At 35.2% G+C, this 17,500-nt stretch overlaps 1 protein-coding gene across 1 annotated transcript in view; it reads right to left on the bottom strand.

Moving 5' to 3' along the window:
* Positions 1 to 10,604: 10,604 nt before the first annotated feature.
* Positions 10,605 to 17,500, bottom strand: part of LOC136847973 (uncharacterized) — a 10,185-nt gene continuing 3,289 nt past the window's right edge. The window contains exons 3-5 of the mRNA XM_067119990.1: positions 15,254 to 15,406; positions 14,033 to 14,221; positions 10,605 to 13,300 (exon numbers count right to left, since the gene is read on the bottom strand). Coding sequence (XP_066976091.1) covers positions 13,173 to 13,300; positions 14,033 to 14,221; positions 15,254 to 15,406 — 470 coding nt within the window. The 3' untranslated portion in view covers positions 10,605 to 13,172. The remainder of the gene's footprint in view (positions 13,301 to 14,032; positions 14,222 to 15,253; positions 15,407 to 17,500) is intronic.

Raw genomic sequence — 17,500 nt, 5'->3', positions numbered from 1 at the left:
AGTTAATTGACGTACGATCAGAGAAAGCATGGGGGGAGAAACAAAAGCAATTGCAAAATACAAGGACGAAATGCGAAGAATAATTCATTAAAGAAGCAAATATTGTCAACGGATCGAACGTTCATGGCGTGACTTATTCTAAGTAAAATGATAAAACCCCACAAAAGGAAGAAATACGTTTAATGGACATGCTTCCGATGCTGAGCCCGATATGTGGACGCAACAAGCAGGAAATTAATGATAAGGAAGTCACACCTGAATTAATCTTACCGAAAAAATATATATACGTTCGCTCAGAAGCTAATCTGTAATGAATACATCAAAGTGGAAATTCTTTATGTCCTGATTGATTGTTATCAGATTGTTCAGTCTCGCTGGCTCAGACGTCACGTCCGTAACCTGTTGACCGATTTTTGTAAACCAATCAATAACAACGAGTTTCGGTGGATCGTTGTTTGAAGGTTACTGGGACCGTCCTCCTTCAAGAAGATGTATTTATATATTGGTCAGTTTATGAGCTGGTCAATATTACGCGTGTTTATGCGTGCATCTGGAGCTGAAGGGATTGTAGAACTTAATAAACAGAGGCTGTTCACAATATATATATATATATATATCCTCCTTCAAGAAGATGTATTTATATATTGGTCAGTTTATGAGCTGGTCAATATTACGCGTGTTTATGCGTGCATCTGGAGCTGAAGGGATTGTAGAACTTAATAAACAGAGGCTGTTCACAATATATATATATATATATATATATATATATATATATATATATATATATATATATATATATATAAAGACAAAATCCACGAAGAAAAGAGAAACACTGGAGTGCTGTGAGGCCTCTCGAATGTCATCCTTTACTTAGCAGACTGCTAAAGAAAGGACGACTGTCGAAAGGCCTCGCAGCACTCCAGTGTTTCTCTTTCTTTGTGGATTTTGTCTTTATTTATATATATTCATCACGTTCTATATTTTCGTGATTCAGTTATACACACACATATATATATATATATATATATATATATATATATATATATATATATATATATATATATATATATGTATGTATGTATGTATGTATGTATACATAATATATATATGTACATATATATATATATATATATATATATATATATATATATATATATATATATATATATATATATATATATATATATATATATATATATATATATATATATATATTATATATATATATATATATATATATATATATATATATATATATATATATATATATATATATATGTGTATATATATATATATAAATATACTTACATATATATATATATATATATATACACACACATATATACATACGCGTGTGTGTGCAGTTTGTATGCATGCCTGTATATTATCATATCTTCTAAAGATTCGCACGGGGTACAGGAAGCAATATAACATAATTATTTTCATACGGTTTTCGGAACTACTCTTTTATATTTAAGGTAAAGTTTATTGATTTTGCTCCGGGCAAGCATCTTAAAAGTTCAGTTAAATTTCAGTTCAAATGACCTCGTGGTCCACGGGATATCCTTCAGAAGCTTTTCCCTTTAATAGGACCTTAGATTACTTCATCAAACCCGACACCCAGGCCCCCCGTCACCGATAATTCTCTCTCTCTCTCTCTCTCTCTCTCTCTCTCTCTCTCTCTCTTATGACCCTTGGAATTGAAGAGCATAGCTCCTGGAAAGAATCAAGTCCTCAGTACAGAAAATGACAGATACTGTATACTCATCATAATAAGAAGGGACCATGTCGCATGTTGAAGAGACATCAAAGAAGAGGAGATAATATCCCATAAGAAAAGAACGCCTCGCGCTCAAAGTAAACAACTCCGTTTGCAATTGAGCATCTCCATAAACAAAGATGTTATGATGATTAATAAATAAAGCTTCCGCCGCTGAGGAGAGTGGACCACAGACCGCGTGTAAATATGCCACTTTTTTTAAAAATCGCATGTCATTTTAAACCATTGACAGAATTCAGTGCAAAAATAATAACGAGGCCAGTTACAGAAGGGATTCCTGTGAACTTAATCACCGTACTCTTCATTCATGACATTTGAACAAGTAATGAAGTTTACATTATTCATCACTGGGTTTTTGATAATCAAATGATATGCACTACGAAGCAATGTACTGTAGCTCATCCAAGTTTTTGTGAACAGTATGTACCAGTAGAACTCGTCTCGTAAGACTAAATATTTTGTTGTAGGACTGTAGGTGAAGTTCTTTAACTACCTTTCAAAGTCATCAGTAAAAATGTCAACTTGTATCTTATCCGATGAATAATCTCTGCATCCACGCCTCTGGTTATCTTATCTGGCACAATTGCAACCATTATATCGTTCGCACTTAATTCCTAGCGTCTGTTGTACGTTTCTACGTTTAGGCAATAGAGGTGGCGTTGTTAGGTACGCCCTTGTTCACGCCCTACAGATGGTCACGAATGTTTTTCTGAAGTCAGCTGCCATCGAACGCCTATCTTACTCTAACTGGTGTTTTAATCACTGTCATTAATGACATTTAACCATTCACTAAAGCTTCCCCCACCCCCCCCCCCACCCCTAGGAAGATAGTGACGTCAGTGCAACTCACGTGGTGCACACGTAATTCTTACCAATGGCTGTTCACAGTGTCCCTTCGGCCCTTGGCTGCAGCCACTTTTGGCCTTTTAATTTACCTCCATTCCCGTCTCCTTTCTTCAGTCGTCCTGTCCGATCTCTGTAACTATAACTTCTTGGTGCATTTCTGGGGCTCTCTCGATTCCACCTTTAGATCCTTGTACTTCATAACTTTTATTTTTTAGAACTCTTGCCTTGCTTTCCAGTCACTCCAGCCCAATGCCTTCAGCGTCTGAAGCGCTGAATGGCCGAAAGGTCCCCAGTGCTTGTCTGGATAACCTAAATTTCATTAATCAGATCACCATTCACTAAGGTTTTACTCCAGCTGTTCAGTGGACAATGAAATCCTGTTTTATTCTATTTATTGAAATTAGAAATTTTGTTCTAATCAAACTGAAGTCATTTGCGTTACTATGAAGCTGATAGTACAAGGAGGCCGTGACTTACAGTGATTCAGTAAGGCCATTTTGGTTTGCCTGATTGCTCTTATTACAAAACATCCTTCCCCACCACACCAGAATAAAACAAATCTTTATTCTTTCACAGTACTTCGGAATCCACCATCAACCTAACCATTTTTTCTTTCCCTTTTTATCCAATTGCATATCTTTTTAAATAATTTTTTATGAGAAATATCATAACGCATCATTGCTAGGGCAAACTGGTGAAAATGATTGAATGAGTGCTCTCTTGAGGAACAGAGAGAGAGAGAGAGAGAGAGAGAGAGAGAGAGAGAGAGAGAGAGAGAGAGAGAGAGAGAGAGACGTAAGGTACTCTGATTGCCTTAGCCTAAAAATAGAAAGCCGGAGGGTCCCAACACCGAGGTGATTAAACTCACCTTTATATGCAAATTCTCGAGGTTTAATGAGCAAACATAAAGAGGAATCATTTGTGAGTGAGAGGATTTAGTACTGCTGTTTATTCTTGGGTTATATTTTATTTCTTACTTTTCCCCATATATGATCTAAATAAATACATATTGCATGTACTGTATGAGTTTGTGTATGTATATATATATATATATATATAGGTATGTACATATATATATATATATATATATATATATATATATATATATATATATATATATATATATATATATATATATTTATATATATATATACATACATTCATATATATACATATATATATATATATATATATATATATATATATATATTTATATATATATATATATACATACATACATATATATACATATATATATATATATATATATATATATATATATATATACATACATACATACATATATATACATATATATAAATATATGTGTATATATATGTATATATATACATATATACACATATATATACATATATATATATATATATATATATATATATATATATATATATATATATATATATATGAATGAATGAATTTTATCACATTACCGTGATTCATATACAGGCATTAAGGTACAAACGTCCTTTAATATCCAATTCTCTCTACCTAGGACACAATATATTTTCATATATGTTACCCGAAGGGGAATTTGTTTTAGTTGATAATAAGTTCGTTGTCTCTTGACTTCTTGGAGTTACTTGAAACTTCCAGTTTCTTGGACTGGATGATGAGAGTTCTAGCCAAGAAGATTAAAGATGGCAATGATTTAGTTGGAGACTTCGCCTTGGACCGGCTAGAGTCTTTTCTCATTGCGAACAAGATATTTATATATATATATATATATATATATATATATATATATATATATATATATATATATATATATATATATATATATATATATATATATATAAATTCATATCAGCGGTTAAGGGCCTTGCATTACAAGCGAAAAATCTGAGTTCAATCCTCACGGATTGAAAAATATATATAATTAGTGTTATGTTCCTATCAAAATTTTAAAGTTCATATAATAAATCACTGACTCCTTTAGAAATGTCAGCTTCAGACCTGCAAATGAGTATGCGGAATGTATCAGCGTGAAAGGAAAGAATTTCACTAACCTTAACTTTTTCCTCGGTGAAACCCACAGAAATTTAATAGTCATATATGATACGTTGGGGGCACTCTTCATCTTTTCCTTTTTATTTTGCTTTACTTAGATAAATGCAGGATCCGCTTATCATTTTACTCTGAGTAATATTTTCAAGATTGCTTTTATTAATGTTATCTTTCCATTTAATGATGTTTTCCTCCAGTTGTACAGTGGACATCCAAATCCTCTTTTATTCTGGTTGGCTATTTCTTTAGTTTTTTAGTTTTCTGTAAAAGAAAACAGATGGTTATTTGTCTGTAGGTCTGCAATTTCTGTCCACCCTCAGATCTTAAAGCCTACTGAGGCTAGAGGGCTGAAAATAGATATGTTCATCATCCATCCTCCAATCATCAAACATACCAAATTGCAGCCCTCTAGCCTCAGTAGCTTTTATTCTATTTAAGATTAAAGTTAGCCATGATCGTGGTCTAGCACCGCTCTAGGTGCCAACAACACAGGCCACCACCGGACCGTGGCTGAAAGTTTCATGGGCCGCCGTTGAAAGTTTCGTGGGCCGTGGCTGAGAGTTTCATGTAGCATTATACGCTGTGCAGAAAACTCGATTGCGTCGAAGAAACTTCGGGGCATTTTTTACTTGTTTAATGTTAATTTACCATTACATTTTGCCACCTACGAAAGCTATAGGCCTCTGCGTCATAACGTTCCTTGAGTTTGAGTTCCCTTCCTTTTCAGTAAACTCAAGCAATTTTAATTATGTAATTTTTCTCCCCTTGTAATCATGAACTCTTTGTATTTTATCTATGAAATAGATCATGTATCTATTTCTTTATCTGCTAGTTTTTATTTACTTAATTTTCTGTTTATCTGAGGGCCTCTATTTTGATTTTATTTGGTTATTTATAAATGTTTCTAGTTAAATGAACGTGACGAGTTTGGCCACTTCCCAATTCCTCTTCCCACGTTTAGCTAATTTTTTTCACCTGAGAGGAACTTATTTTCCTCAGTTCATAACCTTTTGGATTGTGCTACAGACTATATGTAATAATAATAATTATAATGCTAATAGATTCACAATTTCGTGAAAAACAATCTGAGTAATAAAAATCCACAATTATATAGTAAATATATTACTATGTAAAAAATCAAAGACTTTCGTCATCAGTGTTAACGTTAAAATGCAAAGTGAGGGAAGAAAACTACCCTCACTTTGCATTTTAACGTTAACACTGATGAGGAACACCGTTCAGGTGTTCGAAAGTCTTTGATTTTTTACATAGTAATATATTTACTATATAATTGTGGATTTTTATTATTCAATAATTATAATGATAATACGAAACTTTATATATTCTCAGCAGTTTATTAAATATTAATTGTCATAATAAAGCTTATGAGAAAAAAATTAAGCTTAAATCCAATAGAGTTAGCATAGCATAGAAAAAAGATGTAGTAAATCTTGACTGGATTTATGCCTGGTAATAAGAAAACAGGCTGGAGCACGCTCGCCTATTTGTAAATTGGAGGATATAGTACTCGGGAACACAGGAGCAGAGAAGAATCCCACGTCTCGTCAAAGATTGAAAGTCTGATAACCCACTGGCTCTTATTTAAGTGGCAGTCAGTCTTGAACTAGTGAAACTGACATCAAAAGTTGCTTGAAAAAAAAATCGATGTTGTTTACAACAAGTAAAAATGCGCCGAAGTTTCTTCGGCGCAATCGAGTTTTCTGTACAGCCGCTACAGCGTATAATCAAGCCCACCGAAAACAGATCTATCTTTCGGTGGTCTCGGTATAATGCTGTATGAGCCGCGGCCCATTAAACTTTAACCACGGCCCGGTGGTTGCTTATCCTATATCGTTGCCAGAAGCACTATTATAGCTAACTTTAACCTTAAATAAAATAAAAACTACCGAGGATATAGGGCTTCAATTCGGTATGTCTGATGTTTGGAGGGTGGATGATCAACATACCAATTTGCAGCCCTCTAGCCTCGGTGGTTTTTAAGATCTGAGAGCGGACAGAAAAAAGTGTGGACGGACAGATAAAGCCGGCACAAAAGTTTTCTTTAGCAAAAAACTAAAAAGTGGCCGATTTTTCAAACTCATGAAGCTGCATGAAGCTTTTAATGTTTTTTCTTCTGTCACTTTTACTTCATGAAGCTTTTGTGTGTGTGTTTTTTTTTTCTTTCAATTAAATCTATCTTTTTTCCACGAACCCTTTCCCCCTTCAGCTTCCTGAGAAGACGATCCGATTTTATCGTCCACAATCCTCCTCCCTTTATTGTCCCGAATTCAATAGACGGAGAGAACCGCCGCTTTTATCGGATCCTGTCCTTTCTCCCATAATCCCTTTTCGCGCGAAGAAGAATTTCCGCTCTAAGGAAACACTTCAACAAAGCTTCGATAACATTCAGTGGCCATAATGAACGAAACAGCCGCACGCACTTATGACGCTCACGATATAAGAGAAACTTGATGATGATATATTGGCTAATATGATAAATGGATTTCCAATGCTTTTGACACATACAGATCTCACTGTACAATTGACCTTGACAAAAAATGGCAGGGAAACTAAGTGAAAAAATATTATTGTCACTGTAATGATTCAATAAAATGGTGTACTACAATTATGATATAAATTGTCTTCATTACATTATAAACTCCACTTCCTTTCTGGCCTAATATATGCCTAGTTGCAGCTTACACCAGGCAGCTATGATATATTGCGAGTCTCATTTCCATGTTTAAACTCTTACGGTAGTTTCCATTAAAATAATTCATCGAAAATTGATTTGTGCTTTTTCAGCGTTTTAATGAAAACTTCAGCTTCTCTTCAGGAAACAAAAAAATATAAAAAATTGAGGTGAACATCTTGTGAATTAACGAGAGGTGAAATAAATTTAGCAGCTTTTGAATTTCAAGAAAAATAAATTAAACATCTGTTACATAAACTAGGGAAAAATTAAACGCAGCGCCCTATTAATTAACTAATATATATATATATATATATATATATATATATATATATATATGTGTGTGTGTGTGTGTGTGTGTGTGTGTGTGTGTGTGTGTGTGTGCATATATATATATATATATATATATATATATATATATATATATATATATATATATATATATATATATATATATATATATATATATATATATATATATATATATATATATATATATATATATATATATATATATATATATATATATATATATATATATATATATACAGTATATATATATATATATATATATATATATATTTATATATATATATGTATGTATATATATTTATACACACAAACACACACATTTATATATATATATATATATATATATATATATATATATATATATATATATATATATATATATATATATATATATATATATATATATAGCAAATACAAGGGAGCCCAAATAAACACCAAAATGTGGAAAATAAAGGTTATATTTCAGACACCAAACCGTCTCTCTCCTCAGTTTAGTCTCAGAAATTTAGCCTTTATTTTCCACATTTTGGTGTTTCTATGGGCCCCTTTATGTTTGATGGAATTCTGTTTTAACAGGAAATATTTCACAGCCATATATATATATATATATATATATATATATATATATATATATATATATATATATATATATATATATATATATATTACATATGTGTGTGTGCATGTATGATATCGGTGTGCGTATGTATGTGAGTATACATCCCAGATGTGATGATTTAGAGCATCCGTAAAGAAAATTAAGGAACGGAAGGTAATCAAACATAACTAGTCATTACTGCAAGCTCCCTCTCTCTCTCGAATAATTTTCGGCTTCCCATTAAACTTCAAACATTTGCATAAAAAGGAGAGTTTAATCACCTTCAGGGTTTGTGGGGTAACTCCTGCTTGTTAGTTATAGGCTACGGTAGTTTGATTACCCCGAGTCTCTCTCTCTCTCTCTCTCTCTCTCTCTCTCTCTCTCTCTCTCTCTAAACAGTTTAAAGCTTTTAACGGAAGACACACACACACACACACACACACACACACACACACACACACATATATATATATATATATATATATATATATATATATATATATATATATATATATATATATATATATATAATATATAGATAGATATACATACAGGGTGTTTCTGAAATTAGAGGGACCCCCTCTACAGCATAAACTAAAATTGATATGGACAAAAACAAAAGTAATTCAGAACAGGTATTTATTTAAGTTTCTCTCTGAGTATTTAATATTTTGTGTGGCCTCCATCTGCCTGTACCACAGCCTGCATTCTTGAGGGGTATGATTTCAGCAAATCGCAAAAAAGCTGAGACTCAAACTCCGTTTCCCTTCAGTCACCTCTCTTCGCAGGTCGTCGAGGCTTGGTATACCATCATAGTTCACTGTGCACGCTTCAACACAATCCTTTAACATACTACCAATGTTTTCGCACACATTAAGGTCAGGGGAGCTACCTGGAAATTCACTTGACGAGAAGAAATCGGTACCACTGTTTCGAAGCAGCTCCTGTGTATGAAGAGCCTTGAAACATGGTGCCTTATCATACAAAAATGTGACTTCTTCAACAGATAACACATTTTCAGGATCTTTGAGGAAAGGAAATACTCCACCACTAAGCACAGTTTCTCTGAAGTATTCGCCATTCCATGACACTGTCCCTTTTCTTTGATGATCCACGTTAACCGTTTGGCTGTGAAACAGAAAAATTCCCAAACATTCAGGAAATTTCACAACTTGGCAATGGCGCATGTCATCACTGATATCATCCAACTTTGCAGCCCAAATGATGTCATTTTTATGATTTGGCTTCCTGACTGTGTAAATGAAGAATTCATCTGATACGGCAACATTGAGAAAGTCAGCTTCATCCCAATCTTTAAGAAATGAACCACAAAACCATGCACGGTATTCTCTCTGTTGCTGAGTGATATTGGGCTTGCTGATAACATGAAATGGCTTGATACCAGATTTTTTTAACTCACGATATACTCGTACAGCACTATAACTTCTCTTCTTTCCCGTTTTTGTTTCTAGTTCAAGCGCCAATTTACGTAAAGACTTTCTTGCTCTACCCACTGCCTCAGCTATGATGTCTTTTGACTCCTGAGAAAGGACTTCAGGCCTTCCAAGATTCTCACTCTTTTCGCGATGACAGTCATATGGATTTTTGTTCCAGTTTCTTTTAACAAAGGATTCATCTCTTTTAATGTATTTAGCTACCCAGGAACGTGAAATGAAGAATGCGCCAGCATCCCTAGCCTCTCTGAAGGTTATAGCCCGGATTCGGTCAATCCATCTGATTTCCTCCGAGTTGTTAGCCATGGCTGTATCTAACTGCATCACTCAGTCTGAAAATACAAGAAATGTAAAATGAAAAATAACTTAATAGAAATTTAAAATAATGTACTTGGAGATAGGCTATAGCAGAAAACTTCATAACTTTCCATTTGTTCTGTGGAGGGGTGGGGGCGCCCTCTAATTTCGAAACACCCGGTATATATGTACTGTATATATACATACAGTATATGGATATATATATATGTATATATATGTGTGTGTATGTATATGCACACATATATGTACATACATATATATGCATATATTTTCTGTTTATATATGTGTGTGTATGTGAGTGTGTGAATGTATATAAGAAGAAGAAGAAGAAGAAGGAGAGGTAATTTCATTAACTGGGACTATCAAAGGACTTACAGAAACAACACTATCAATGTAAATATCATTCTTCTTTCCATTACCACTAATATTAGAATTTGAAACAACAACAATAATAATACTAATGATACTTACAATAATACAAAAACGCTGATTGCTTGGTGGGGAAATAAAAGTCCAATTTGTGTACTTATTTTGTATTGCATTACAGTCTCACAACATTTGTGGATTTTAATTGTCCAGTAGTAATGATAACGAAAACGTCCAATTTCATGTATAACAGGCTAACTTAATAATAACAATAAGAAGAAGAAGAAGCAAAATAGGAATGTTAAAGAAAACATCATGGTTGCTATTACATGTATCAGATGCTAAGGTAATAATAATAATACAGAAAATGCCCAACTGGGAAGCCCCAGGTCCCGATGAAGTCCATGGATATTGGCTCAAAAACTTCAGGGCTCTACACTCACGAATAGCAGAACAACTCCAGCACTGAATCACAAACCACCAATCGCCCAAATGGATGACCACAGGGAGAACATCCTTAGTAACTACAGGGCTATCACCTGCCTAAGAATAATGTGGAAGTTACTAACTGGTATCATAGTGAAAGGCTATACAACTACCTAGAGGATACAAACACCATCCCCACCAACAGAAAAGCTGCAGAAGGAAGTGTAGGGGCACAAAAGACCATCTCCTGATAGACAAAATGGTAATGAAGAATAGTAAGAGAAGGAGAACCAACCTAAGCATGGCATGGATTGACTACAAGAAAGCCTTCGACATGATACCGCACACGTGGCTAATAGAATGCCTGAAAATATATGGGGCAGAGGAAAACACCATCAGCTTCCTAAAAAATGCAATGCACAATTGGAATACAATACTTACAAGCTCTGGAATAAGACTAGCAGAGGTTAACATCAGGAGAGTGATCTTTCAAGGCGACTCACTGTCTCCACTACTCTTCGTAGCAGCTATGATTCCCATGACAAAAGTACTGCAGAAGATGGATGCCGGGTACCAACTCAAGAAAGGAAGCAACAGAATTAACCATCTTATGTTTATGGACGACATCAAGCTGTATGGTAAGAGCATCAAGGAAATAGATACCCTAATCCAGACTGTAAGGATTGTATCTGGGAACATCAGGATGAAGTTTGGAATAGAAAAATGCGCCTTGGTCAACATACAAAAAGTAAAGTAACAAGGGCTGAAGGGATAAAGCTGCCAGATGGGAATAGCATCAAACACATAGATGAGACAGGATACAAATACCTGGGAATAATAGGAGAGGATATATAACACCAAGAGATGTAGGACACGATCAAGAAAGATTATATGCAGAGACTTAAGGCGATACTCAAGTCAAAACTCGACGCCGGAAACATGACGAAAGCCATAACACACGGGCAGTACCAGTAATCAGATACAGCGCAGGAATAGTGAAGTGGACGAAGCCTTAACTCCGCAACATAGACCAGAAAACTAGGAAACACATGACAATATGCAAAGCACTACCCCCAACAGCAAATACACACAGACTATACATAACACGAAAAGAAGGGGGGAGAGGGCTACTAAGCATAGAGGACTACGTCAACATCGAGAGCCGAGGACTGGGGCAGTATCTGAAAACCAGCGAAGACGAGTGGCTAAGGAGTGCATGGGAAAATGGACTGATAAAAGTAGACGAAGACCCAGAAATGTACAGAAACAGGAGAATGAAAAACAGAAGAGAGGGGGTGGCACAACAAACCAGTGCACAGACAGCACATGAGACAGACTAAAGAACTGGCCAGCGATGAAACATGTCAATGGCTACAAAGGGGAGAACTCTAGAAGGAAACAGAATGAATGCTAACAGCGGCACAATATCAGGCCCTGAGAACCAGGCATGTCTAAAGAACAATAGATGGAAATAACATCTCACCCATATGCAGGAAGTGCAATATGAAAGACGAGACCATAAACCACATAGCAAGCGAATGTCCGGCGCTTGCACAGAACCAGTACAAAAAGAGGCATGATTCAGTAGCAAAAGCCCTCCACTGGAGCCTGTGCAAGAAACACCAGCTAGATTGCAATAATAAGTGATATGAACACCAACCTGAGGAGTGATAGAAAACGATCAGGCCAAGATCCTCTGAGACTATGGTATCAGAACAGATAGGGTGATACGTGCTAATAGACCAGGCGCGACGTTGATTGACAAAATCAAGAAGAAAATATCACCCACTGATGTGGCAATACCATGGGACACCAGATTATATGAGAAAGAAAGATAAAAAATTGATAAGTATCAGGACCTGAAAATCGAAATAAGAAGGATATGGGATATGCCAGTGGAAATTGTACCCATAATCATAGGAACACTAGGCACGATCCCAAGATCCCTGAAAAGGAATCTGGAAAAACTAGATGCCGAAGTAGCTCAAGGACTCATGCAGAAGTGTGTTACTAGAAACAGCGCGCATAGTGAGAAAAGAGATGGGCACCTAAGGAGGCAGGATGTAACCCGGAACCCCACACTATAAAAAAAAAAAAAACACCCAGTCGAATAGGATGACTGTGATAGGCCAAAAAATAATAATAATAATAATAATGAAAGCACCATAGTTCCTTTTCATGCATCAGAGGATAATAATAATAATAATAATAATAATAATAATAATAATAATAATAATAATAATAATAATAATAATAATAATGAGTTCGCCATTTCCTCGATCCAAAAGGACGGTCATCGCTTCTTCCTCTTCTCCATTTTTCATTTTTCATTTTAGGAATATTTTAGAAACATTTTCACCAGGCGATGTTCAGAGGGTTTGCTTGGCAAAAATAAGAGCTAGACATCTTACCGTCACCTGTGGCAATTTTTCCGCCACTGAGATATGTGAAGTTTGCTCCGTTATCAACCCACATTTCTTGCTCTGTTGGGAGGTAAAATCTGTGTAACTACCCGCCATTATCAAGAAGTGTAAAAGGAAAAATTTTCATACTAAAAGAAGTCAGTATTGGAAATGTCACTCAAAGCAAAAAAAAAAAAATAATTGAGACCCACTGTACAACAGATGCCTCACGACATCATCTCAGGCTTCAATATATCAAAACTTGCAACAGGTCTTAGAATTCATGTGCATGTGAGGGTGGAAAATGGTTATTATAAAGACCTTATTATAAACCAGCAAAGTGTATTAGTATTTCCAACCCAACTTCCAAAGACATTGCCTTCCATGAATGCGAAAATATATTACAATAACAGAATGGCATTTTCCACAAGAATAATGTACCTTCAAAATATTTATTGGACTCCCCTTCATGCAAAATATTCCTGCCATATATTTGTCACAGAAACGAATCATTAAGCTTACTTCGGGAACGATAAGTTATATAAAATTGTAGTGTGGTTTTTTTTATGTCTGTTTTATAATCTTTTCAGCCGTTGCTATTTTCTATTAAATACATCATTCTCCATAAGACTCGATTTCAGCCTTTTTACTTTCATATCACCAAATAACTACTATGGAAAAAGCGCGGATGTGTTTGAAAGTTAGTTAACTAACTTCTCACTTGTCATCATCCAGAATCAAAGATTACTCAGGCAAGTTAACAGAACCTTGGGTATTACATTCCTACAAAACAAGTTGTCTGCTCATACATACTGCCTACATAATCTTGGATGATCCTCATTGCTTCTTTCTGCTTGTCACTTGCAGTGTCATACTTTGCAAGTCGGTGTCCAGGAATCTTCTGGCAAGATTTGACAGCGCTACTGTAACCCAGACTTTTTGACGGGACATGGTAGAATAGATTGTCTGTCCCTATGCCATAAAAGATATTCGGAGGAGTCTCTGAAAAAAAAAATCAGATGTTTCACATTGCCATGAGAGTAAATGTATTCGTGCTGGTTCGAGGCAGGCATTAAAGCGAAAGTTTATATACCAATTGGTGGAACTTGAATCAAGACTAAGCAATTTGGTGCAGGCGGCAACCGTTACACTGGGGGCTTGGGAGTCACCAAAACCTTGCTTAACTGTGGATACTATGCATTCATGAAGGTCTGAAACCTGGTTCAAAGACGTAAAAGCTGAACTTATAAATAGAACTCCAGTCTTGCAAAATTCCAAGCATTAGGGTATGCCCACACAACAGTAAAAGTATCACAAACAAAGTTAGGCAACAAGGAGATGGAACCTCTGGCAAATGCTGGATAATCGTATGAAGCTCTGGTTAGAACTGCCAATAAGTCTTTGACTTCTATGAAGCCCGTTGGTGATGTGTGTGCGATAAATTTTCAACGTGTGTTTATGTCATACTTTGTTGTAGTCTGAGGAGCCCCCCGCCCCTCGCCCTCTCTAGATTTCTCATTTCACCCATCTTGGTGGCTTGGGTTCTCATCTTTCTAAAACTAAAGTTAGTCAAGTTAATCTCAGAGACCTTTGGAAAAGAAAATATTTGAAAATAAATCCTCTCTGCTTATCCTTGAACTGAATCATGAGAAATTAGCAGAATTGTCTTATTCGTGAGGTCACTCTCATTTTTAAATTGCTTCCTTTCCAAACGTCCATAAATGATAGCGGAAAGTTTTGTAACTTGCCTTATTCTTGTCTTAATACTTAACACGAATACGTTTTCTAAATTACAACTGCTTTTCAAATAAAAGCAGTTTTTCTTTATTTGGCGAAGCTTGCCGAGGAAAATCTAGTTCTAATCATTATCATTCATAGTTATTTATGAATAATTTAATTCTAGTTCATATCATCCTTAACATAAATGCGTTTTCTAAATTACAACGGCTTTTAAAATAAAAGCAGTTTTTTCTTTCCTTGGCGAAACTTCCCGAGGAAAACCTAGTCCTAATCATTACCATTCATATATCCCACCTGCTTTAAAGATATAAGTAGCATCCTTCTGTCTCTGGAAAGTGGTTGCCCTGGCATGGTTTGAGGTAAGTCGACAAACTGACACCCCATCCACTATCTGGAGAGAGGAAGCACTGCACGATTTGTTCCTCAAACACTGCACTCGACAGTCGCCTGTTGACAAAAGATATCACCTGGAATGTGAATCGAATTTGCAACTCCCAAAGAGATTAGTATAGAAAAGAAATCCTCGCATAAAAATAGAAGGATGAGACACCAATACTTTCGGCTTTTATTTGCAAAGTCATCTTCAGAGTGCTCTGAAGATGACTTTGCAATAAAAGTCGAAAGCATTGGCATCTTTCATTTTCATGTGGGGAGTTCTTATATTCTTCATCCACGAGACCATTGTGGAAATACAAGATTAGTACACGTAATGAGTTTCTCCTGGATGACCAACTGACTAGATTTAATACTATAAGAAAAAAAGTTCTCAGTTTTAACTCTTATCTTCTGGAAACGAAATATTGAAACTTCAGAATTTGGTATTATTATCCCGGAAGAAGATCCTCTTTCAAACAAACTTCATGAAAAAGAATGGCAGTCTGGATGTCATTGAGTTTATATTGCAGGTTCTCATTCTTTGTAGCGGCAGGTAAATTATGTAACAGGTGTCCAAATTCCATTTATTTCTTAACGTTTCGGTAGTTCTCTCTACCATTTACTGAAAGGCGAATAAAGCATAATCGTAGCTGTGGTTTCATTCGCCTTTCAGTAAATGGTAAGGAGAACGCCAAAAATATTATGAAGTAGATGAACTTTGGACAGCTGTTATTTAATTTGGGTACAAAGAAACTCATTCGAGAGATTAAGAAACTGCAATGTAAACTCGATGGTATTATTATCCTTAATCAAATGGTATTGAAATCACTGGGTATTAAATTGGCTTGTGGTGCCCTCAGTAATATTCTCAACTACCAAGCAAGAGGTCCCATATTCGATTGCTGGGCGAGAACAAGCGAATGTACGCATTTGGTTCATAGCCTGTTGGCCTAAGCAATGCATTAAGTTGTTGGTGGTTAGGCGACTCTGGTACCTGCAACAGAGGTTGAAAAGGTACAAGGCTAGCAACCTACCCCCCTCAAATATTGTTGATACTTGGAAGGTCACCACACCCTTAAGGGAAGTACACGGAAACACATAATACTCATCCATATATATATATATACACACACAACCAAAGTGCAGATAGATGAAGACCAAGGGCGATATGAATTAACAGGCTGACTAAGAAACAGGCCAATTTCTACATTTGTCTTATCTCTATTACGACGTTTCGTAGTATTATCTTTATTACATCTTCTGGGAATCTGTCAATGAACATCATAAAATTATAAAACAATCTTAAATTTGTTAAAAATCAAAAAGCAGTAAAAAGACTAAAATTACAATTACAAAATATATTTAAAAGCTAGGACTGCTGACCAACTTTCAGTTCAGAGAGAGGAAGACTGAATGACACGAGAGAAAACAGGAGACACGTTAGCTAAGATACAGTTGGATCGAAGTGGTTTGGGTATTCAACTGGGGAACTAGCTGCTTAATGAACAACGACTCTAGAATGGGTAGTTCATGAGGGGTTTGCGTTTGCCCTATGATCATCTACCAAATCTCTTCGATCCAGCTGTACCTTAGCTAACGTGTTTCCTGTTTTCTCTCGTGTCATTCAGTCTTCCTCTCTCTGAACTGAAAGTTGGTCGGCGGTCCTAGCTTTTAAATATATTTTTGAAATTGTAATTTTAGTCTTTTTACTGCGTTTTGATTTTTTAACAAATTTAAGATTGTTTTATAATTTTATGATGTTTATTGACAGATTGTCAGAAGATGTAATAAAGGTAATATTACGAAACGTCAGAATAAAGATAAGACAAATGTAGAAATTGGCCTATTTCTTAGTTAGCTCAGTGGTCTGGTAAAACTAAGGTACACTTAACTTTTATATCGTTAGGGAATGAAATATTAATGCGCTTGCGTTCTGGGATCAATTACTAAGACCTCTTTGAGACCAGGCAGAAAGGAGACTAAAAACTTTTACAACAAGGATTTGCTTTTCATTAATAATTTGGCCATAGGGTCTTAGAATGCAAAGGACTGTAACTTCCTAGCTTTACCTGAGTAAATATTAAGTTAAAAATGTATTATATATTTTCTCTTTTTACAGACGATTTTCATTTTGTCCACAGATCGTATTCCAAAAAGTTAATATGT

The sequence above is a fragment of the Macrobrachium rosenbergii genome, chromosome 18 (genome assembly GCF_040412425.1).
Source record: "Macrobrachium rosenbergii isolate ZJJX-2024 chromosome 18, ASM4041242v1, whole genome shotgun sequence".
In the NCBI taxonomy this organism is placed as follows: domain Eukaryota; kingdom Metazoa; phylum Arthropoda; class Malacostraca; order Decapoda; family Palaemonidae; genus Macrobrachium; species Macrobrachium rosenbergii.
The sequence above is the reverse complement of the archived record's forward strand: the minus strand, read 5'-3'. Positions and strand labels throughout refer to the sequence as shown.